The sequence below is a fragment of the Ursus americanus genome, chromosome 20, assembly GCF_024610735.1.
Source record: "Ursus americanus isolate L20-20 chromosome 20, mUrsAme1.1.p, whole genome shotgun sequence".
Classification (NCBI taxonomy): domain Eukaryota; kingdom Metazoa; phylum Chordata; class Mammalia; order Carnivora; family Ursidae; genus Ursus; species Ursus americanus.
In genome coordinates, this window is record NC_142146.1 from 3,546,158 (window position 1) to 3,572,454 (window position 26,297).

The following is a 26,297-nucleotide window of genomic DNA, read 5'->3' on the forward strand; positions in this document are numbered from 1 at the left end:
CTCCAATTCCCTCTTCCCTCATCCCTTACCTCTGGTAACCACAAATCTGATCTCTTTTTCTGAGTGTGGTGCTTGTTTTGGTTTGGTTTCAGATTCCACATATGAATGAGATCATCTGGTATTTATCTTTCTGTCTTATTTCACTTAGCATAATACCTTCATGGTCCATATTGTCACAAATGGTAAGATTTCCTAATTTTTATGACAGAATAATATCCCACTGTATGTATGTACATATATATATACCACAACTTCTTTATCCATTTATCCACTGTTGGACACTTACAGTTGTTTTAATGTCTTGGCTATTGTAACTAATGCTGTTCTGAACATGGGTGTGTAGATACCTTTTTGAGTTAGTATTTTCTTTTCCTTTGGATATATTCCTAGAGATGGAACTGCTGAATCATACAGTAGTTCTGTTTTTAGTTTTCTGAGGAAACTCCATATTGTTTTCCATACTGGCTGTACCAATTTATATTCCAACCAATAGTGCACAAGGGTTCCCCTTTTCTCCACATCCACACCAGCATTTGTGATAACAAATGTCTTTTTGATGATGGCCTAAAAGGCATAAGGGGATATATAATTGTGGTGTTAACTAGTGATACCGAGCATCTTTTCACGTCTATCTTCTTTGGAAAAAGGTCTATTGAGGTTCTTTACCCATTTTTAACTAGATTATATGGTTTTGCCACTGCTGAGTTGTAGGAATTCTTTATATATTTTGGACATTAATCGCTTATCCGATACATGATTAGCAAATATTTCTTCCCATTCCATAGGTTGTTTTTTTACTTTGTTGGTGATTTCTTTTCCTGTGCAGAAGCTTTTTTGTCTGGTGTAGTCCCACTTGTTTTTATTTTATTGCTTGTACTTTAGGTGTCATATTCAAAGAAATCATTACCAAGACCCATATCAAGGAGGTTTTTCCTGTTTTCTTCTAGGAGTTTCATGGCTTTAGGTCTTACATTTAAGCCTTTAATTCATTTCAAGTTAATTTTTGTGAGTGATGTAAGACAGGGGTCAAGTTTCATTCTTCTACTTGTGAATATCCAATTTTTTTCAATTTATTGAAGAGAGTGTCTTTTCTCCAATGAGTACTCCAAGTTCCCTTGTCAAATATTAGTTGACTGTATATGCTTATTTCTGGGCTCTTGATTCTGTTCCATTGGTCCATTTGTCTGTTTTCATGCCTATACCACACTGTCTTCATGACTACAGCTTTATAGCATAGCTTGAAATCAGAAAGTATGCCTCCTGCTTTCTTCTTCTTTCTCGGGATGTATTTGGCTATCTTGGGTCTACTACGGTATCATATAAATTTTAGGAATTTTTTTTCTATTTCTGTAAAAAAAAAAAAATATGCCATTGGGATCTTAATAGGAGTGGCATTGAATCTATAGATGGCTTTTGGTAATACTGACATTTTAACAATATCAATTCTTCCAATCCATGAACACAGGCTACTTTCCATTTATTTGTATCTTTGATATCTTTCATCAATGTCTTGTAGTTTTCAAAGTGGAGATCTTTCACCCCCTTGGTTAAATTTATTCCTAAGTACCTTATTGTTTTTGATGCTATTGTAAGTAGGATCAATTTATCCGCTTTCAGAAAACTTGTTAGTGTACAGAAATGCAACTGCTCTGTTAATTTTGTATCCTGTAATTTTACTGAATTTGATTAGTTTTGACAGCTTTTCAGTGAGTCTTCAGAATTTTCTATATATAAAATCATGTCATCAGTAGCTAGAGACAATTTTACTTCTTCCTTCTCAATTTTGATGTCTTTAATTTCTTTTCATTTGTCTTGAGAAACTTGCACTTCCTCTTTAACTTCTTCTTTGATCCATTGGTTGTTCAGGAATATCATGTTTTTGAGTTTCCAATTATGATTTCATGATTCTTTCTAATCTTTGCTATCAGTGTGCCAGCCTCTAAAAAGTCCCTAATGTTACCCATTTATGAGCTGAAGGCTGAAAATTAACTGAATTTTATGTAAAATTAACTAAGTAAGGATCCGAGTGAGTCCCTGAATGAAAACTATGAACAAAACACATGAACTTTTACATGGGCTTATTAGGACAGTCCATTTGAGCATCCCAGGAGCCTTTATTTGCTTTCTTCATGGTGCGCTGCAATAGGACAACTCAAGAACTCATCTAAAGAAAGTGATCAATAAAATAGTTCTCTAACTGGTAAAAGGTACTGACAGCTGGGGATTCTGAAGTTCCTTTCTCTTACATGCAGTAACACAAGAATGAAGCCTTAGAAAGCATCCTTACGCATGAAAAGCTATCCCCTTTAATCCCCTGACAGCAGCCAGAAGAGGCAAAAGTCAGAAACAGAACACAACTTCTCTAACTATTCTTGCCTCTGCTGACTAATGAATTCATTTTGATACTGAAGCTGGATAGTAAATCCAAAAGATTTTTATCAAGCTTTTTACTGACAACTTGATAATAATGGCTGTCCTTGTCTAGGACAGATAGCAACATATCCTACCCACAAACTGATGACTGAAAACAAAATTAGGACTAATCTAAAACCACTGGGAATCTTCTCCTTCTAGGTAGACCATAATGTATTGAGCAAACCGAAGATCCTGCTGCCACAACTAGAAACAAAACGGTAACCTGCAGAAACCATGATTTCAAGGCCTTAGAAGGAAAAGAAATAAATGAACTGAAATTCCAGAATTGGGAAGAGCCCTTTCTAAGAGCTGAGGCAGAAATCCAAACAAGAATCATGTGACCTCAGGAATATCAATGGATCACAAATGTTCCTAAGAAAGGTTAAGTAAACCAAATCAACTTATACTATACCTAAAAGAAAATCTTATGTATGCCAACTTTATAAAACCTGAAAAGACAGGTAAATTTAGGAAAATATCACTAATCTGAATCAAGAATATAAGCTTGTAGTGGACTGAGAGTTATGGTATTTGTATGTATTAGTCTCCTAAGAATTTGTTAAGCCAGCTTCAGTCCTCTAGAAACTAATTACCACTGAGTACAAAACTGAGAATCACACCTTGGAAATTGGGGATCACACCATCTGAAGGGCTTCCCTGCCATCTACTGGAGCTCCTAATCTATGTTAAGTCTCTTCAAACTGTAACAAGGACCTCCTAGTGTCAGTGAATAGTCGATACATACAAACTGTTAACAACATAAAATGGATTTATAAAACAACCCCCCAAACCACATATCAAACACACCAAATACCTACAAATTAATTCTTTGACTTTAAAAAACAAAAAAGCATACCATATCCCCAATGACTTGATCTTCCTTTTGGGAGAAGCCCTGTCTATAAGCCTACCTCCAATTTTCTATTACAATCTTCCAAAGTCATAACTAGGGAATTTAAAACACAGTAAAGAAAATTAGAGATCTAAACAAGTTGAAGTAGCCAAAACACAAAAATAAGGACATTATTCCTCACCTGTAATTTATGCTCCAATGCTCATTTCAAAACTGCCTGTGTTCATCCTTCCTGTCAAAGTTGTGGGCCCACTTTTTTTTACTCAGCACAAGCCTACAGGATCAGATCCAAAGAAGGGCTTCATAGTGGCCCACACATAATAACATGCCTGAAACTGCAACTCTGCCTCTCCATGAAGAGGGGAACCACAGCTCCCAACAGACTCATGGTGAGTCCAGGACGCATTAATATATATACAGAAGCAGGGAAAAGGAGTTTCAATGTCAGCAAGACATCAGGAAGGACTGTGAGGACTGGTCACAATTGTATTTTGTAAACAACTTTAAAGGAATGTAAATTTCATTTAGTTTGTCTCTGTAATATTTACTCATTTAAACAAACATTCAGAGCTTGTGGTGTTTACCAGGTGATAGGGATGGGACACAGATAAGATATAAACATGCAGTTCTCAAAGACCTTACTATTGAGCAAGGGGAACAAGTGAGCCATCTGAAATAAGCAAGGTCTGGCCATCATCCCATCCAATTCCAAAAGGAAAAGGCCGTCAGGGCATGTGTCCTCTGCACCTCATCATCCTCTGTTTTTAACCATCTACAACCCCTCTGTTATTTTTATCTAGTACACCTACTCTGTGCCTGGCTGCATCCCAGGCAGAATTTAAGATGTATCTACAAAGAGGGTCTCACTCCACAAAGTCTTGTTCTCCTACTCACCAGACAGTGCCACAAATGCTAAGGTCCTACAATGTTTGTCTTAGGTTCCAAGGTTCAAAATAACTGAGTTAAAATTTTATAATATTAAATTAGGAACTGTCCTACACTATACTGGATACAATTTTAAAGACATCACCATAAGGCTAATCAATAAAAACTAGGTTAAGATAAATCGTTTTCCAAAGACAAAGTGGGTTAGGTAGAAAATGGGTTATGGTCATAAAAACTAGGAAGATCGGTAGGGGAAGAAAGGGATAAATAAAGGGGGGGGGTAATCAGAAGGGGGAATGAAGCATGAGAGACTATGGACTCTGAGAACTGAGGGCTTCAGAGGGGAGGGGGGTGGAGGAATGGGATAGACTGGTGATGGGTAGTAAGGAGGGCATGTATTCCATGGTGCACTGGGTGTTATACGCAACTAATGAATCATCGAACTTCACATCAGAAACCAGGGGTGTACTGTATGGTGACTAACATAATATAATAAAAAAAGTTAAAAAAAAGAAAATGGGTTATGGAGAATGCCGGGAAGAAGAGATTTAAAAATAGCAAAGACACGCATTTGAAATCTCAGTTGTAAGTAAGTACCACAGTATATCTCTGCTAATTAGCTTGGCTTAGCTCTATGGCGCCCTGTTCTAAGTCTGCTCTCCATCTTTCTCCACCAAAGTCTGCATCAACATGTGAGGATCTGACTGAGGGAAGCCACAGCCCTTGAAAGAAGAAAACCACACTACTATGTATGTTCATGTGACTATGAAAGCATTTCCCAGGCAGCTGCTCTGGAAGTCATGACAACTCCAGGACCACACAGGCAACTTCCTAATGCGGTGGGACAGTTTCCCCAGAAACGGAGACGTGTCACTAACAAGTCCTACCAGGTCATCTCAGAGCAAGCACAAGAGCACAACTGAGCACAGCACCTATATGTCAATACAGTTTTCACCAGTTCTTAAAAACACTACAGTGACTTTACTCAACATTTGAGTTTGGAGTCTGTCCAGCAAAGTATATCGTGACTAACAAGTTTCCAAGTTATTGTGTTAAAAATCTGTGCTAAGTGCTGATTTTTTTGTTTTGCAAACTAGTCTTTCTTCAACAGGTTTATGCTTCTGCCTACAAAAAAAAAAAAAAAAGGCAAAAAAATATCCAAGCAGATTTGATGTTTTCAAATCCCTAAAGGTTTCCCAGGTTAGAAGTGAAGAGAAGCACATTTATTTCTGTATTTCTGCATTAAGACAGTTAACTATTTAAAGTGGTTTAAAAAAGTTCTTCTGAAGTTCCAAGAAACTAACCGGTTATCAAACACTTTCCTTTGTTTTTATCTAACATAAAAAAACACAGACACACAAAGAAAAATCCCTACTTTGGAAGTTAACCTATTTCCTACATTCTGAAAGTTAAACACAACGAAAAATGTGTGAGAAAAACACAAGAGCAAAGGTCCTGGGCCTGCCCCTTCCTCCCAGTTTTCCCACGGCAGCCAACATTTCAGAAATTCCCCTGAGGACAAATTTCCAAAGAAGAAGAAAGCACCTCGAAAGGAAAATGAGGCCATGATCTTTAAACACCCTTTGGCACCGCAGCCCTCGCACCACAGAAACAAGGCACTCTGTGATCTCTTCAAAAGTCTGGCTGAGACCGTTACATCTGACGGAAGATTGATTTTGTGTTTGGTGTTAATGCTAAGTACTTCTATGTTTTCATTCCTCTAACTCCTTCAACAATCCTAAAGGCGAGAAATATTACTACCCTCATTTCACAAATGGAAGTAACAGAGACCACAGAAATGAGTCAAGTGGGGAGGGAGAATAGGCAGCGCTGGGGCCCTCCACCTTTGGAGTAGAAGGTGGGGCCTGGCCAAGAGGGTGGCAGTGGGCAAGAGTCTAAGTAGAGGGAAGGGAGAAAGAAGGGCCCTAAGGCAGGACTGGATATGATGGAATGTGACTAACAGCAAGGAGGCAGCTTTGTTGGAGCTGAGCAAGCAACTGAAAAAAGAGCGGGAGGAAAAAGTGAGGGAGGAAATGAGGAAGCCAATCTTGAGGGCCATGTTGGCTGCTGTGAGGAGTCGAGTTTTGACTGTGAAGGAAATGGTAAGTCTTTAAAATGTTCTGAGCAGAGGAGAGAGACATATATAAATTTTTAAAGGAACTGATAAGCACTTTTTTCCCTTATGAGTGGTAACTACCTAAAACTGTCACCTCCAAAGGAATTCCCCTCTCTTACAGCTATTCCACATGACAATTCCTGACTTACTTTTGCCCAAAGCGCCAGGGCCTCCTCCCACCTGTAACTGTCAATGTCTGAAAACAAGCAGCACATACAAATGACAAGAAACTTGCCTTTAAAGTCCCTTCCTTCTTCTATCTTCTTTCAAAGATGCACATAGTCATGTCAGTCAGCCCAATTCCTACTTCCTCACATGAAGTACCAAAGATTCAGAGCTTGGGCACTAGTCTGAAAAGTAAATGAATAGTAACTTCCAGTTTTTATTCTAGTGGGACCTATGATTATCAGTCCTGCACACCTTTGTCTTTCCACCTTTGTCTCGGAGAGGAAAGGAATAAGAGGAGCATCAAGGCCCATGTAAAACAAAACCAAACCCAAGTTTAGTTAGTAGCAGCAAGAGCTCTTAGAAAAGTGCAAGGGTGCTATAAATTTTTTGAAGAAATGGTTTTATATGAAGCAGTGAGGCAACTTTCTCACCTGCACAAGGACAAGGGACACTGACAAGCAGCTCCAGGCAAGGCAGTGGAAAGCAAACAAGCAGGACAGTCCCCAGGCTCCTAAAAGGAAAGGCAAGGGGTCTCCAGCCTGAAGTTCCAGGCACTGAACAACACCAGAAAAAATTTCCAAAGGCCGTGAAATTTGGTTTTCACTTACTTATCCCTAAACAAGCAAAGGGTGTGATTAAAATCAGGGAAGGGGAGTGGAGAGAAATTTAAGTTCAGTTATCAACATCAAAAAAGAATATATGTTCTTGTTCAACTTTTGAAACTGAAGAGGTTTAAACATTTTTTTTCTGAACAATTATTCTCTAACGAGTATTAGAATTAAAATGTGAGGAATTTATTTTTCCACTAATAACCAAAAACATTGAACTCTAGGATTTTACATCACAAGGAGGCAAGGCTTGATGCACGTCAGAATCTCAGAAGCTTTGGATGAAGACCTCACCCAAGACAATCTGAATCACAATCTCTAGGGTGGGGCCCAGGCCAGGTTTGCTTGGTTTTACATCTGCTCCAGGTGAAACTTACAGATGGCAGGTAGAGAACCAACAATTTAGACGTTACCATACCACCAGTAGAGTAAATTATACTTTTCAAAGTAGTGTCAACATATATTTCACTTGATCTGAATCTTAAAACGCAGTGAGAATAAGCACCGGAGCTGAAAATGCAGCAGGGAAAACATTACAAAGCACATAAGTCATTTTTATCTCATTTTTCAGGCCTCTCACTAAAAAAATCAATGGTTGAGTTAGCCTAAAAAACCCATTTGTATGGTACCTATAGATTACACTACCCATAACATTTCATGGTCAAGATTTATGACAAAAATTAAATCCTATAATAATAGCTTATTTATAAAACTGAGAAGATTTTACTCAAAGCACAGAACTTTTGCTCTTTCCTAAATATGTAATCACACAACATTCACACTGGAAAGCCAGTACATCATTGTGCACACAAAGCTAATACCATAAAGTGCTTTTATTTACACAGGGTTCAGGCCAGATCAGTTTTTAACTGTGATCTCTGAAATAACTGTCATTTCTCATAGGCACGTGAAACTTCAGAAAGTTTAGGATTTTTTTTCTTTTGGTTTTCTATGACAAGTGATGATGTTACACTCTGTACAAGGTACCTTTCAGAGTATGTGACTGTGTGCTTGGCAGCTAGATTGTGGGCCATTTTCTATGGGTACATTTTTCAGTTCTATACAACTGAATGCCACAGGCATTTGCCTGGGCCCAGGCTGAGGTGCAGTTCATGTCAGACACATACCACGCGGGCAGGTTTCATGTACATCTTTTTAAATAAAAGAAACAAGATAATACTTTAAAGCAGATCAAACCTCCTTCCCTATTCACAAAAGGCACAAATCATCCCTTAAAAATGTATAATCCCAAACTCCACACTTGGGCCTAAAACTCTGTGACACAAGCCAAGGTCATCTAATCCAGAACCCATCGGGGCCCATGGTCCAAGTGGCAAACTGTGTAAGATTAAGTAACATAAAATTTAACCAGAGTCTGACTAGGGGAAGAGAAGGTTCAAGTTGGAAAACACGGTAATATTACTAAGACATCTGTCTCTAACAAATGGTAGGGAAATGTAACTCTGTCCACTCAGATTCGGGGGGACTGTAAAAGCAGGCACATTAACAGTTTTTCTGGAAGAAATCGGAAATAAAAGCAAGGAGTTATCAATTCATAACAAACTATACTAGCAGATTTAGATAAACCAAAGAGAAAATTACTGATTAATGTCCTTTTGGACTATTTCAAAGTTCTATCACAAAGGTATTATGGCTTAGGTTGTACAATCTGTACAGAAAGGAGTAATCCTTTTAGAAGTTTTCAAAGAGAAAATATTTAAACATATTATACTCATAATACTATAATCACAGTTCTGGTGGCTGCCCATTTCCTAAATTTGCTAAGAAACTCTTCTGTAGGAGGGGGCATGCAGAGGTATTTCTTCGCAGCACTGAAGCAGAGTAAGGAACTGACTGCCTTAAGTACATTCAATGTGGTTTCTAGTTAAACCACACCTCTCGGCTTGAATATGCCAAGATTTCCAAAAAAACGGCATATTATACAAACTGTAAGTCGCACATAAATTAACAGTCAAAAATGTCTCAACTTATGTTTTACTAATCTACTTTTTCACAAGACAAGGCAATGCTTTTCAGATAGACCAGCTAGTCACTTTTAAATTCACACTGGATTTTGATATGTTCTTCACATGCAGTAAACTAGGTCAAAGAAAGGAATAATTAAAGATGTTGAAGAACACAATTTTAAGATATGTCCACATTCTTCATTAGATCTTAAAGCATTACTGAACCAGGAAAAAAGTATTTATTAAGTAATAAAAGCAAATTAAAAATCTATAACTAAAAGGGAAGTAAAAGCAAACTACATATAGTTCTTGTTTATAGGGCAGAGGGAATGATATGGATATTGATATCTGAATATTAAGGGAAGACACTAGTACCTCCTAAACAAAATGACAAAAGAGAATCCATGGCAACAAAGCACAGTTTCACAGTGAAAAAAGGTATAGCCCATCATGTAAAATAAATTACAAAACTTTATATACCTCACACAGCTTGAAAATAACATATATAAAGTAAAAGTTGATTAAAATACAAAATTCAGATTAGAGTAGGAAACTAGTAAATTCAGAGAATAACATCAGAATAAAAACATAACAAAAAAGGAACAAAATACATAATTAACAACCTTAATTATGCATAAAAACTTTGTATATGCTAAAAATACAAATACTTTAATCATACAAGGAATAATCACCAAAAATCACTGTATATCAAGCCACACAGAAAATCTAAAAACATTTCCCAGAGCAAAAACCAATCAGGCTGCAGTGTACATTACTGACTGCAGTGTACTAAAATCAGAAGTCAAAAACCAAATACATAAAGGAAAAATAAATCTATCCAGTTTGAATTTAAAAAGAAAAAAAGAAACTGGGTTAAACAAGAAATAAAACAGTAAAGATAAACTTCGGCAATGATGGCAGACTGAAATCCCCAGGATGTGACCAGAGATTGCAGGAGAGAACAATATACAGCCTTAAATGTGAGAAATAAGGACAATAAAGGAAAAAAAGTTTTCAAGACAGTAAAAAAAAAAAAAAAGAAAGAAAGAAAGAAAGAAAAAGAAAAGAAAAGAAAAAGAAAAAAGGGAAACTGAAAGATCCTGGAAAAAATCAGTAACAATGAAAGGAAAAGCAATGACAGAAAACAGAAGTGCAGCTGATACCTAAAATCAAAATCTGATTCTTCAAAAATAACAGACAATCCCTGAACCAAATGTCAATGTACTGAATCAAAGTTGCTTAATTCAGCAACATTTGGTAATTTAATAAAGGACATATTTTAATCTTGGTCCCTTTTAATTCTACTACATATTTGTGAAAAATCACTGACTGATTCTGGCACAATAATAGCAGAAAGGTAACTGTTCATTTGTTCTTTAAAATGATTCTATATTTATCTCAATCACACAATTAAACAAAATTGAAATAAATACAAATAAGAAAAGTTACCCAAGAATTCCACCCAATTCATACTTCACCGACCATTTATCAGACTGGTAAGGATCCTCCCAGACACTTTTCTTTTCCTTTTTAAAAACTTTTAGAAAGTGTTATTAGGCAAAATTTAAGATATAAGAAAAAAAAAAAAGAACATTAGAGTCAATACCTACGCACTCGGCACCCAAGTCAGGAAATAACACCACCAATACAGCTGAAACCCTCTAGGTATACCTGCCCTTCAGAAGTAACTATCCTGACCTCACGCACTCATCAGTACTTTACTACGTGTACATGCACTCTAAACAATGTAACACTGCTCTGTCGGTTTTAAACTTTTTTATATAAATGCTATAATACTGTAAGTACTCCCACCAATTTGCTCTTCTTAAGCATTACGTTTGTGAACACTAGCCATGACGACATATATAGTTCATTAATTTTCACCAATTCCATCATATGAATATCAAACAATGTATTCCTCTACTGATGAACACACAATAATGCTGTTAAAAACATTCTTTGAAAATCTGTGTACATGAGTGAGAACTTGAGTGCGAGACCCAGCAGTTCTCAGGACTGCGTGTGTCTTTAACTTCAGTAGACACTGACCAACTGTCTTCTGCATACTACAAGAGTTCCCAAAGATCTGTAGTCTTACCTTAGATTTGTCTGACTTTAGTTTTTCCTAATGTGAAAAGTACGAAACACTGTCTGATCGTGGTTTTATCTTCCCTGATTATTAGTGAGGCTGAGCACCATTTTCATGTTCATTTATGTTTCCTCTTCTATTAATTCTTGGCTTCATTTTCTGATTAGCCTGCTACACTCATCAAAAATTTCTGACTCAAATATTCTAATGAAAAGTTTCAGTGAAGCCTTGTTATCTGTAGTGGGCAGGAACCATTCAATAACCCTTTCTTTTCCAGAACACAGTCTAACATGAAAAGCAGTGTCTTGGTGTACAGAATATTCAGTATAAAAATCCGCACTCTTCAAGGTGTGTCTTTCATCTTCTGTAACATGCATTTCAAATGATCAGAAAACAAACAGAAGATTCCTATCTATGATGTATGACATCATACACATGTAGTATTAGGGCACACTGTTCCAAGATTAAACTAAAAACTGTAAAAGCTGACCACACATTCAACTTAGCAGATCCTTAAGAATTATAAATAAATTCCCATATGACCTTCAAAACAGATATGATCCCAAGGGACAAAGCTGACATAAGCTGAAAAGTGGTAAACACTTCCACCCTAAGTTGATAACTCATGACAAGAGAGAACACAATAATGTGTTGCAGTAAAGAGAAGGTAACTGGGAATGCCCAGGGCTATCAAGATTCTGGAATCCACCATACAGATGTCTGTATGTCAATGACCTGTCCCGTACAATGAGGCAGACAATAATAGCCACACAGGTCTGTGTACAGTAAACATGGTAATATAGGATACGATACCTCTATCTGATCCAATTCTATTCCATGATTGAGGAAATAAAGCAGAGAGATCAAGTGCACTCTTCAAGGTCACAATTAATAAATGATTCCAATACCCAAATTCTTCATAATGTATTGCAATATTCATAGCATCTTTCCAATATGAGTCTCAAGGACTGTTAAAGGATATGCACAGGAAGAAGCTGACTAGGGGAACTACCAGAAGAATCTAAGAAGATAGGAAATGTACTCAGATCTTCAAAAGAATTAAAATGAGTAGATGATGGTTACCTTAAATGATAACTCATTTTTCTTTGTGCTGAAACATACTTTAAACATTTGCCATCTAAAGGGTAAAACAAACTGACAGCCAGCTTTAGGGATAAATGGCATTCATGAAACCAAATCTGTTACTTAAGACGCATTTAAGAAAGTCCGTTAAGAAATTATTTTCAGATAAACCACCACCAATTTGACCAACTACACACTCGCTGGTGGAATTCAAGTGGGCAAATACTGGAAGGAGATTACCTACCTACTGCAGGCGCATCATACTCATCCCCAAGCAGAATTTCTGGAGCAGAATATGCAAGAGATCCACAGCTAGTAGTGAGCTTCTTTCCTGGTTGAAATTTGTTGCTGAAACCAAAGTCTGTCAACTTTACAAGACCTTGTTTTTCAAAGAAGACCACATTCTCTGGTTTTAAGTCTCTGTGAACCACATGGAGTTTATGGCAATAAGATATGGCATGAACAATCTGAGCAAAGTACTTCTTAGCCAAATCTTCATTAAGTCCCTCTTCATGTTTCATTATGTAATCGAACATATCTCCTCCATCCCCAAGTTCTAGGATAAGATATAGTTTGGTCTGGGTGTCAATAACTTCATAAAGGCGTACGATGTTAGGATGCTGCACTAGTTTCATGCATCTCACTTCTTGAAAAAGATGACCAGTGGCTAAAGTGTCCAATTTTGTCTTGTCAATAACTTTTACTGCTACTTTTTCACCTGTAAAGACATGCCTGGCAAGTTTAACCACTGCAAAATGACCTCGACCCAAGGTTTTATCCAGATCATATAATCCAGCAATCTTTCCATCATACCCTCGCTTGAATCCTGCCATGCTGGTCCAACAGAAGGAAAAGTATCTAGACTGTCTGAAACGGATCTTCTCATATAAGAATATCTGGTGAAAATAAGGAATTCATTTTCAATGTCGCCATGGACATCTACAAAAGAAGAGGAGAAACAAAATTAAGTTTTTGTAGCTTTTTCTCTTACAGCTTTCTCTATTTCTCTTTTTTTTTTTTTTAAGTTTTAAGAGAAGCTTGAAATAAACAGAGACATAAAATGAGTAACGGCCATTTATAACAACCTATTTATATATTTTGGGTTTCTGTTACAAAGGCTGAGAATTTAAATGCCATATTAAATTTTGCAAACTGAAAAAAATTAGCTGAAATAAGTTTTTGATGATGTCAGAAATAAGAAAACTGGCAAGTTTGATAAACTATGTTTAATAAAAAAAATCTTCCCAAAGTAATTTCAGTTAGTGTCTTAAAAAACAAGGTAAGAACTGACAAGAAAGGGAAAACAGAATAAACATTTGGACAGAAACCCAACAACTTTTTCCTGTTACTCCAAAGCTAGCACTAGTTCCTATCAGCACAAACAGATCCCTTTAGTGAGCCCTCCTCTAACTCTCCCAGCTGGAATTGCCTTCCCTATTCCGTATATCCAACAGCAGCTCAGGACGCCCACGTGGTCTTATTCTATAGGTTTTGTATACGCCATCCCCATCCTATGACTGCGAAGTTCTGAGACTCAAAGGTTCTTTTTTTTTTTTCCTTCTACCCTCCCTTGAACGGTGTTTAACATGAAAGAGGTAATCAATAGTTTATTAAATTTTGAAATTCGCCTTCTTTTCAAAATGTTTATGGGGCAACTGTTTGCTCTTCTTGTCACACTAGTGCCTAGAACAACACGTGACACACAGTAGGTGCTTAATAAATGTTTGTTGACTGGTACTCACTCTTTGTACTTATCAGTTATGCTTACTTTATTACATTTTCCAATTTTCGAACATAACCTACCATGATCTGATTATATTTCAAAGAATGAACAAGCATGCATTCTTAAACCATCTTAAAGACCATTTGGTTTTAAAGACCATATCTCACATGGCATTTAAAATTCTAAACCTTTATAAACTCTAAATTCAGAAACAGGTTCTTACAAATAACCCTCAGAAAAACAAATGCATAAAATTATACAAATTAAGATATCACTTTAAATCTCACAAATTCAACCCCATTATTATTTTTTTCTGACCAAAATTTAATAGAAGTATAGCAAAATCCAATGAGGAACACAGCCATCTCCCAAGACTAGCCCTGTCCTGTATGCCCTCACAGGACTCCGTTCTGTGAAACCTTTTCTACCGCACGTTTCCAGTCGTTTTATTATGAATAGTACTTACATTATCTACTCCCACTTAATGAAAATACCCCAAAAAAGTAAATTGTACATGAAATGAAGTGGTTTTTTTATTTGAAAGCTCTAGCATTACATTTCTTTAAATCTCATTTTTGCTTAAAAGAACAGAAGCAAAGCTAACATTAATTAAAAACCTACTATACATATTTGTGCAAAATGAGTCAAAGTGCTTCAACTAAGATTCAAACTGAATTCTTACTTCAAAGCTCACCTTCTTTATAAACATTTAACCACTCTAAACGATGTTACATTTAGGATAATATCTGGAGATATTATTAAAGTACCAACTATAAAAGAGGCATAAAGTTATTCTCACATGCAAATTAAAATGATCTGAAACACGTATCTGGGGTCACCTCAAAATATATATATATATTGAGCTTAAAAAGCCAATGTTAGTATGTTTAATTTTTTTTATATTTTAGTGATTACTGAAAATATAAATACTAACTACCATTCACTGTGTAAGTATAATATGTCACTCATATACTAAATGCTTTATATCATCCTCATTTAATCCTTACAAATGCCTTCAGAGATAGGCATTATTAGCCCCATTTTGAGGCACAGAAATTACAAGTCACTTGGCATTGGCTACCAGGCCAGCGTGTAAAAGAGCTAAAGATTTGAACCCAGGGCCACCTGACCTCAAAGTCTCTGCTCTTAATGACTATGCTACACTGTTTCTATAAACTAATTTCAAAACCAAGCTAAATTAATCCTGTTTCTATAAAGATTTTTAAAATAAGAAACCAGTACTATGTATAGGTGTTAAAGAAAAAGCAAATTTCTTGCATACTGTGTATTATCTTGTCATCTGAGCTATTAATTTTAATAAGATTAACAGGAAAATCTGAGTGAAAAGATCTTGCTTTAATTGGGACAGTAGTTCCCCAAAAGTTTAATTCAGGCATATTTAATTTTTAAAAATAGAAACTCTAAGCTAACTCCAGGGGGCAGAAAACTATCTTTAAATCTCTGTTTTGATTAATTATAAGGGCAGTAATTATCCTTAAAATTCTACCTGAGACTATGTTTCTATTGTACAAGCTTGTAAATGCAACTTAAGCTTTCAAGACAGGCCACCCCCAAGTTATACAATATTTGTTTTTTTCATCTATTACTTTAGTTTAGATATATTCTTAAAAAGTGGCATACAGATCAGATTTTAGAAATAAATGCCAGCAAAAAGGTACAATGAAAATAGTTTTTAATCTACTAGTGAGTTCATGGGAAAGAATCTAATAAGGTCTTTTCACAATGAGACTACCCTGGAGTGAAATAATAATCACTTTTACCATCAAGAAATTTCCTCTTTTTGTACTTTGTTTTGTACACATATCCCTTTCCGGGGTCTAAGAAACTATAATTATATACCCAAAAACAGGACATTATGATTAACTGAAGGTTGGAAGGAAAAATATCCTTGTTACTGAACATCTTTTTTAAGTACTAGACCACTGTGCAATCCTACCATCAAGTGCATTCTGTGTTAGCACAGGAAGTAACTAAATTGTTCTTTGATCTTTCAGGATCTTCCAGTGCCCAAAAGTCATTCTGAACATCAACGCCGAATGTGAAGATGTGGCTTATATAAAGTACAGGTGACTCTGTAACGGCTCCAGCACATACCCTGCAAACCGCATACTGAATAATCCTTGTTACCACTGTGTTTTGTTAGTTGCTTCCTTTTCCTAAAAGAAAATACAGAAGGAGATTTTAGTTTAGTTCTGTTTAACTTTGCTTAAAGTCAAAATATACACCCTAAGGCTGGATTCAGACAAACATATAAAAATGGCAAATTTGTCTTTAATGACTCAGTCTCCTCTCCCCATCATGTTTCTCCCCTCTGTGAATTATAACCCATTCAAAGAATCTTGAGTGAACAGGAATTTAACAGTGATCAGATAACACAAATTGTTCCAGGCAGCCCAGTCAGACATATTGTTTCACTAGAAGGAGGAAGAAATAATAATCATGAACAACAGATGATTTGCCATTTTCTAAGTGCTTCCTGGGTAACGGGCACCAAACCCACATCTCACAGATCATCACCAAGAGCCTGCAAGCTAGGCACAATGAGGCTTCACTTGCCCAATCAGCAGCAGTAGGCAGCTCCAATCCTGCCCAGCCTAGTTTCCAAACCCACCTTGCTGCAGGAACCCCTGACGGCTCATGAAACACTCACTTCCACAGCCAGAGAGGGCAACCTTTACAATGCACAATCTTCTAGCAGGCCAGCAGAAATTAATTATAATCCCAGCATCTGACAACACACAAAACACCTTCATACCAGAGGCTTTCCATTCGATAGTAAAAAAGAAACTATCACTATGAACACCGAGAATGTGAACAGAACACTGACATCTAAGTCTGTGGCACAGTGAGAGTACTTGGCTGAGGTGGCCTTACAGTCCTTTCCACAACACTGAAATATCCCACAAGTACTGAAAGGCCTAAACATTCACACTAGGCCAAGGCAATTTAAATAACACCCTAAAGGTGAGCATCCAGGTAATCATTAAGCTCACAAACAGGGCCAGCAAGGTCATGGGCACAAGAACACCTCTAGAGACATGTGAACCCTGGAATGCTACCTGCTCCTTCAGCTCCAAGTGGGATATGGGAGCTCCTGACATTACCCTTGCTTCTCTTTCCACCATCCAGTCTCTAGACACGGCAGGCAGCGTGGCTGAGCCCTGTTCTGAGCACCAATGACTGGATCTGAATCCCACCTCACCTATCACGAGCCACAGGTCCTCAGCAAACCCTGACCTCTCTGTATGATCAGTTTCCTCATTAGAAAATGTTAATGGTAAGAGTACAACTTCATAGGTTGTGGTGAGAATTAAATGAGTTAGTATAGGAAAAGTGTTTAGAATGAAGCCTGGCACACAGTAAGCAATAAACTGCTACCACAACCACCATCATTGTTAAAATGATGGTATTCTCCCACATCCAAGTAGAAATTCTTCCACCCTACTTCAAGAGAATGAATTCACTGAGCTGTTCAATTTCCTAAAATGTATTAAACTGAAAATGACTGATGTACAACTGTAATATAAAGAAAATAGTATCTCTGGTTGGGCATCAAACTCTGATAGTTTTTCAAAAAAAGTCCCATAAAATTTAAGTATTTGTTTTTAAAATATCAAGATGACTTTCTTTCGAATCTACCGTTTCAAAAAGAGTTAAATGCTCCTTTACATTTTCCCCCCTAAACGTAATTTATTCTTACAGAAAATCTGGAAAATACAGACTAGGAAGTAGAAAGAATAAAAAGGCATCCATAGTCCTACCCCTGAAGGTAAGCACTATCAATATTTTGGCGATCTTTCTGCCAATACTTATATACAGTTTCTTATCTTGTTTTACAAAGGTGTGATCATTCTATACATAACTTTAATCTTGTAGCCTGCTTTTTGCACTTGACATATCACTTTCCTTTTAGTAGTTTGCTTCTATTATGAACTTATGAAAGAAATACCTGTACAGTAAAGGAAAATATACAATTAGAACATATAAACTGGCAAAAAGATTTTTTTTTTTTTTTTTTTTTTTTTTTTTACAAATCATCCATTATTCTACTCTCTGTGACAATCTCTGTTAACGGTTTGGTACACAGCCTTCCCAATTATTTTCTACATATAATATATACCCAGACACAAATTTTTTTATAAAATGGAATAAAGACAGATATAGACACAGAGAGGAGAAAGAGATTTATAACCATTTTAAAAGTACTTCTCTCTACAAAACAAGTTGGTACAAATTCACTGTAGAAAATTTGGAAAATGCAGAAAAGCACAATACAGGAGTGAAAAAAATCACCTGTAATTTCATTCAAGATGACCTCTCTTTAGCGATGAGTATATATCCTTTATACCTACGTTTCTTCACAAAGATAAGATACTGTATATGAAGTCTGAGACTATTTTTTCCTCTACTTTATAAACGAACATTTTCCCATGCACTGAGTTCCTATAAATCAGTATTCTTAATGACTACATAACAAAGATGACATCTTTTAAAATAGCAAAACCACTAAATTAGGCTAGTCTAAAGCAATCTTATTTAGCATACATTCACATCACTGGGCTGGACCTAAATAAACAGGCCAACTAGTCAAAAATGTTTATAATATAGAAATTCATGTTTGAGAAACAACCACCAGTGTGTTGCAATAATATACTGATGTTCTCCCAACTACAGAGAGAAGCAAACTGAAGTGTGCGGGTGTGGCTGGAGAAGAGGAAGGAAGTGTGGGTGGCCCTACACACATTTTGCAAGCTGCTGAAAACAGTTGTAGAACCAGCCTCTGTTAAATCTACTGTCAATTTGGAATTCACCCTGTTATTCTTGTCAAAATTCACTTCTAGATTTTCATTGACATCATCACCACTGCAGTGTGGTCTGTATATCAAACAAATGTCTCCTACTCACACCTCTAGGGGAGCACAAAACAGCACACTGAACAAAGGTAGCTCTGCATGGCCAATCCACGCACGAGAAAGAAGAGGAGTGGAACAAAAAGGGCCATGTGCTTCTCTACATTTTATTTAGGATATTATAAATTTTCTAAAATCAGAACACCAATATTTAAATATACAAAAACCTCCCCCCAAATTAAATGCTTTAAAAAAAAATCTGTGCCAATGCTCTCCCTCTAATCAGATAACTGAAAGATGAGTTTTTGCGAAACCACACTAAAATTGCATTTAAGCTTCTTACAGACGGAAATTACCTGGTATCTTTTACAAATACCAAAAATGAAAACTGTAATTTTTACTCATGGAAAATACTAGAATAAACTGCATGGTTATAGAAAACTAATGGAAGTAGAGGAACTAACACTCTCCCAATGAATACTACCAGCCCAATCCTACTGCTAAAATTTCAAAGATACCCATAGGCCGAAAGGAAGACATTAGACTAAATCCTCCGAGAATATCAACAACCTCCTGGTCAAGCAATATAAACACAATCCTACGTGCCGTTGCCACTGCTCTTCTCTCCATCCAAAATAAACAATATTGTACATTTCTAGAATAGCACTCCTCCCCCTGGGAGTTACCAATATAAGCCATAAATCAAAGATGAAGAAACCACAAATAGGGCAAGAGGTCCTAAGTTATGAAGGATCCAGAGTTTTTCACTGCATTGGCTGAATCTTACCATGTGGTTATCATGTACTATTATGTTGTTATTAGGCTGCACTCACTGGATGGACTCAAGGTGGGAACTACAAATTAAAAGGTTAAATTATTCATTATGAGAAATGTCCAAAGAGGCAAAATTATACCTCCAAATGTCTAGAAAAGTATTTTCCAAGAGAAGGTAACTGCCTCCTAAAGTATGTTCTACAAGTTTTCTTCCAAGCAGTCAATTTTATTGGACCGAGAGCAACTGAGGTGACTAGGAACGGCAGGCTGAAAGGACCGCTGGGCTCTCCAGGCCGCGAAGGGGTCACCAGTGCAGACCAATCTCATGAAGCACTAGTTTACATAATCTTTATTTTCTCTAAGAGAAACAAGCAATGGTCCAGGATACACCACAGAATTTTTTTTTTAAAGATTTTATGTATTTATTTATTTGAGAGAGAGCAAGCACAAGCAGGGGCAACAGCAGAGGGAGAGGGCGCAGCAGGCTCCCCGCTGAGCTGGAAGCCGGACTCGGGATTTGGGGCTCAATCGGGACCATGACCCGAACCAAAGGTGGACACCTAACCAACTGCACCACCCAGTCACCCCATATCACAGAATTTTAATGTATCCAGGAGTTAGGCAATTTATTAAATGATGTAGAATAGTACTAATTATTTGTAAAGGGAAAGGGGTTAACATCCAAGACACAAAACCTGGACCAGTAGTGCAGATAATAAGCTCGAATTCCTAAACAGAATCTGCCTCTTATTAAAAATGATGAAAAATGCTAAGTGTGTCACCATTTCTGGTGACAGCCTTGGTATAAAGTGCTCACATAATAAACAATGACTTCAGCAAAAGCTGGTATGTAGAAGTTACTCCAAAATAAATAAATAAAGCTAACCCACAATTACTCCTCATTTGTTTCCAGGAAGACAATATAAGTTGGAAGTTTGGAGAATTTAAAAACTTAATTATCTAAATCTTTCTTCCAAACTTTTATTAATGCTGTTGAAACTCATTTTCACTCTCTGTCATCTTTTTCTTTCCCTGCTGATATTGTGATGAAGACGGTCATTAAAAAATGGTCAAAAAAGAATACTGAAACAGAAAAAAATAAACCTATAAACAAAAATACTGGTATCTAACATTACATTGACTTTGACTTAAAAGACTAAATTATTTGAAATTCTCTTGCATTGTTAAGACTGCAAATTATTTTATTTAAAAAAATTTGCTGAAATTTTGAAAAGCAACGTGGCAATACATATATCAAGAGCCTTAAAATAATTACCCTTGATTTAATAATTAGATTATGTCTTAAAGAAATAAAGATGTTAAAAATTTTTATAGTCAACAATGTTCAGTGATATTTATATGTTCAAAAACATCAGAAATAATCTAAAGGTCTGCAATAAGAAAACAATTAAATCACAATACACCTAACATTAACACTATGCAGTCATATTTTGAGGCTATTTGATCTCATGGGGAAATTCTCACAATAAAATGTTAAGTTAAAAAAGTTCATATACCAAATTTCATGGCATGATCTCAATTTTTTTTAAAAGCATGTAATTTGTCTGCATATATATTTTTAAAATACCAAAATGTTAAAGTGGTAAGATTATAGATTTTTTTTCTCTTTATGCTTTTCTGTTCTTTTCAAATTTTTGGCAATGAACGTGTGATGCTTTTATAATCTAAAAAAGATAGTTTATTAAAATTTTGACTTTTTTGTACATAATTTTCTATTTACTTTTCCACTGAGAGCTATGAAAAGACTTAATTTCCCTAAAAATACATTGTCTAAAACCTACTTATGTCATCTTAATAAACGAGACATATTCAAGGAAATATTTTGCTTCCCTTGAGGGACAAGGTATGCAATTCCTTCAGGCTGAGGAAGGAACAGGAACAGAGTCTACTTTCATTAGCAAATATTTGAGCCCTAATTGTGTAGAACGCAACACAGTCTCTGTCCTTTATAACCTTACAAATAAGCTATCTACATATAAAAAGATAAATAACTACACAAAGAAAGCAGGATCCCCAAGGACAGGACAGCCCACAGACCAGAGTTTACCCTTCAAGAGGGAGCAGTGGAACGCCATTCCTGAAAGTGGGGGAAACAGAGGCAGCAGAGCATGCACAAGGATGGCTGGCTGGCTTTGGAAAGGAGAACACCAGTTTGGGTGAAGTTATGATTTGGGGTAGACACTGAGATAAGTCAGTAGGGTTAAGAAGGTGATCCTGAAAAATACCTAATGGCTTACCATCTAGGCAACTATGATGAACTCTTACTTTCTCAAAACTAATGGAAACCTTGTCATACTCAATTCACCACTTATCTTTTAATTATACTTAAGTTTAATTAAAGTGTCATTAAAGAGTTAAAAATGCACAGAAGCAGCTTCTAATCACAGAGCTGGTACGAGGTCTAAACAGAAGAGGAAAATTCTTTAGGTAGTAACATGAAAGCAACATAGAAATAAGATTAGAGAATTTAAACCAATTTTAAAAGTTCGCTGTACACTTTAAAGTTCCATAAAACACCAATTTTTGTTTTGACTTAGATTAGATCTCTCATTATCACCCATACTACTTTCCTAAAACCTACTACAAACCTAAATAGGTGTATATAGAAATGAGTCCAGTCCCATAACAAAACCACAATCGACTTTGTCTCACTTCAAATTTTAAAAATGTCTTTCACTGCCACGACTGTTCACTTTAGAATTTCAGTTTTGTTTTAATGCAGGTCTCAAAAAGGGTAAACAATGTAATGACTGGGAATATATGTCAGTACTGGACTCTACATTTGTTTCACCACTTACTCCACACAACCAGCAATACAATGGAAATATCATACCCATTTCACGGATGAGAAAGCAGGGCCAAAGAGGATAAGGACCTCTTTTGCCCCAGTCCTACACCTAGCTAAGAGCTGCCTGGGTTGGACTCCAGGTCCCACAGACTCCTGGGTCTTCTATTTTTTCCTGCAACAATAGAATGCCTCCTGTTCACCTAGGCCTTTCTAGTTCCCAAGGAAACAATAGCACTAAAATAAATCAATTTTGACATTTCTTGTGTTCTTCCAATTCTGATATGCTATGCTAGTTACCTAGCTCAGCAATCAATTAAATGGAGGAAATTCCCTAGCACATTTAATAAACATTAACAAACAATTCCATTAAAGGCTTTTTGAAACTGCTTTTTAAGAAAGGAAGTTACAGGCAAATAATTATTCAAAAGACAGACTAAGATACTTATTGATCACATAAAAATGGAATGGCACCTTAAAAATAGCTTCGCCTTAGAGTTTACGTACAATTTTGTGATGGCAACAACAGCCAACACCAAGCAAGTAATTCAGATAAATTTAGGAAGGTTCTATTTTCTGCTTAAAAATTGTATCCTTTCCCACACTGCAATTTTAATATACTTTGCAAACTACATTCTCTCCATTTGTTTCTGAAAAAGCATTTTCCTTCACAAGCGGATTAGCAAATACACATAAAATAGGAGCACAAAGGACAAAATCAAGCCCTGAAACTGAGACTGTATGAATATTCTCTTTCCAAATTTCTTCAGTAGCCCTCATAATACTTTATGCCAATAAAGAGAGAACTGTTTCACCTGTAGAAAGTGAGCTAAAACAGAAAGCTAAACTTTACTTTTAAATTCAGTCGCTCTCCTTTTGTCCACTGCTAAATAAAAGGCTATAGAGTATTATGACTACTTTAAAAAGAGATCCATAAATACAGTATGTTCTAGCTTCATACTCTCTCCACGGAAATTTGTTAGTATCCTGTCCTAAGTCTGAAACAAACTTTATCTAAGTTATACTATAAGAGTAAAACTTACATTATCTAAAACGTAATTTCTCTAATAAAGAAAAACCAACATAGTCATCTACGTATTAAATCCAGTTCAACTTATTATTCGAACATTTTCCCCTAGCTACGCAATATAAAGACAATAATAATGGCCTAAGAGGTGTGTACACAGAGGGGTAGGGAACATCGGAGAGGAGCTAGGAGAGCGTCTGAAGATTCAGCATTTCAAACTACCACAGGGTCAACCTTTCTTACTCTCCTCACCATAGAGGTGCACTTTAAAATGATCAAAATTCATTTATTCAGCAGCCCCGAGCAGCAGCACCACAGCGCAGCAGAGAGAGTACCACAGAACCTGAAGCCCAGCAAGTTACCCAACTTCTACAAACAGGCACATCTTAATCTATAAAACAAAGATAATCACCACCTTAGTTATTAAGAAGGCTAAGTGGGATAATATATATTAGCAAGATGCGAGTAGGCTCAAAATCATCCACCGTTTCCCCCAACTTTTCAGAACTGGCCTTCCTCCCAGGAGAGTCTGATATTTGAGAGGGGTTATATACTTAGTTTCCCACCTTATTTTGATATCCCCTAGTAGGCCAATCAAGCTGCCCCTAAATGCCTCTACTAGACATACTAAGAAGATCCCTGCCACAAGGTCTGTATAATCTCTTACTTCTGTATAATCTCTTACAGATATTTTAGAAGAGATATTTTCTCCCCAAAACCTACCTTGGGGAGTTCACAGGAGGCATCTCAGAGAAATTCATTTTCTTATTTGAGCTAAGAATTGAAATTGGCAATGATGGGGAAGATGCTTTTCAGAAAAGAGACCTGAGAGAGCTTAGTGTGACTGGGACAATAACACATACAGAGCACAGGAGATGAGATTAGACAGGGAGGCAGGGCCAGGTACCCAAAGAGCTTTGTATTCCAAGCAAATCAGCTGCAGTTCCTTGGGACTGGCAAGCCCTTACCAGAGGGCTTCAGGGCCCAGCTGAAAGGTCACCCTCCTGAGTGTGTCCTTCCCCTCCCCACACCCCTGCACATCAACACCCATGCCCTCTCACAGCGCCATTCCTTTCCCATCAGGGCCATTATCACAACTGCAGTTATATAATTACGTGAGTAATAATCTGTGTCCCCACTCAACTAAATGATAACTTGAGTCTGTGTAAGGCCCATGTCCATTCTAGTCCACTCTATATCCCAGGGCCTGCTGAGTACAGCATCTACCCAAAATATATAGATACATATTATTAAATGAACAAATGAAAGCTGGCACTAAGAAGGCTGCACCTGGGTGGCTCAGCAGTTAAGCGGCTGCCTTTGGGTCAGGTCATGATCCCAGGGTCCTGGGATCAAGACCTGCGTCAGGCTCCCTGCACAGTGGGGAGTCTGCCTCTCCTTCTTCATCTGCCTCCCCCCACCCAATTCATGCACATATGCTCTCTAATAAATAAATAAAATCTTTAAAAAAAAAAAAAAAAAGAAGAAGCCAGAGAAGAATTCTGAGCAGGGAAATGGCAATCAGAGATGACAGTTACACAAACCACTCTGGTAGCAAGATGAAGACCAGTCTGACAGGGCAAGATGAGAGCTGGGGGACAGGTACAGAGACAACTGAAAATGTCTCCAGGTAAATGATCACTTAATGACCTAAAAATGAAGGCAGCCAGTATGTGGGCAGTGATGATGAGGATTAATGGAGGAGACATGTTTAGGAAGCACAATCTCAGAACTCAGAGCAAAGAGGGAAATCCAGAGTGATTCTACTGGAGAGTGGTAGCAAGTGGTGCCACTCACTCAGACCAGAAATACACAGGATAGGAACAAACATCTCCTGGGCATCTACTACATACGAAGATCAAGTGAAAGATCTGCTTCTAGTTCCAAATTCTATGACTGAAAAACAATTTAAATTTAGCCCAGCTGTATTAAAATGGGTACAGTTTCTATTAATAGGCTGATAAAATCAACAAAGTAAGTTTAGGTTTTTGAAGTTTCTTCATCAAGACACCACATGGGTATCCTAACTGGCATGAGGCATTACACTGGTCTGGGATGCTGAAATCGAAGAAGTGGTCTCTGCCTTCAAGGAGCTGACAGTCTTAAGTTTGAGAAAAATAACTGCATATTGACAAATGAACAACTGAGGTCCAGTGGGGCTGATCTGACCATTTATATGACCCATAACCCACACTTCTGGAGCACAGACTTCATAACCTACATTTCCAGGCCAATATGTAGTTGAGGGGGTATGTATGTAGATAGACAGACCCAATCCTGCTTTGAGCCTGGAGACACTGCAGCACATGGTCTGTGACTGACTTTGAAGAACTGCTGAATAGCCACATAGCAGCACTTTGGAGGGTACAACACAACAAGTAAGGAGAGAGAAAGAGGCCTGAATTGTTATGGAAGAGCCTACCTGAGCAGAAGCCAAATGCTGGAGGTGCCAAAGCAGAATCTCAGGAGGCTCTGGAAGCAGCAGAGAAATAAATGTTCAGGGAACGTACAGCAGGAATCCTCTTTAGACGGGCTCCTCCCCTACCACCAGCAAGAAATGATTTCCCATGGGATCTAAGGCCTCAGCCCAAAGCAGACTTACAGAAAAACAGGTGAGGAAACCATGCAGTGTGAATAACGTAGCTCCAGATCACCCAGAGCAGACAACACATGTCCAGTGCTCCCGTGAGGCTATTAAGTCTGAGAGATTTTACACCAGCTCTTTACAAACAACAAAATACTGAAAACACTTCCTACGTCATGCCCAAGCTCCTGCCCCATTCCTCTTCCTTCCTTTTCATATTTAAAAAAACAAACAAACAAACAAAAAGAGCTGCATTGTCTTTACCTCCTCAACTCCCTTCCAACCCCTTGGATCTAAGTTCTTCCTCCACCACTTAACCTTGTCTTCT

At 37.1% G+C, this 26,297-nt stretch overlaps 1 protein-coding gene across 5 annotated transcripts in view; it reads right to left on the minus strand.

Moving 5' to 3' along the window:
* Positions 1 to 26,297, minus strand: part of SNRK (SNF related kinase) — a 56,449-nt gene that overhangs the window by 27,324 nt on the left and 2,828 nt on the right. For 2 of the 5 annotated variants that reach the window (XM_087870035.1, XM_045798353.2), the window contains exons 2-3: positions 16,023 to 16,084; positions 12,429 to 13,123 (exon numbers count right to left, since the gene is read on the minus strand). In XM_087870035.1, the coding sequence (XP_087726161.1) occupies positions 12,429 to 13,017 (589 nt within the window). In that variant the 5' untranslated portion in view covers positions 13,018 to 13,123; positions 16,023 to 16,084. The other 3 variants (XM_087870038.1, XM_087870036.1, XM_087870037.1) reach the window with 3 other exon arrangements.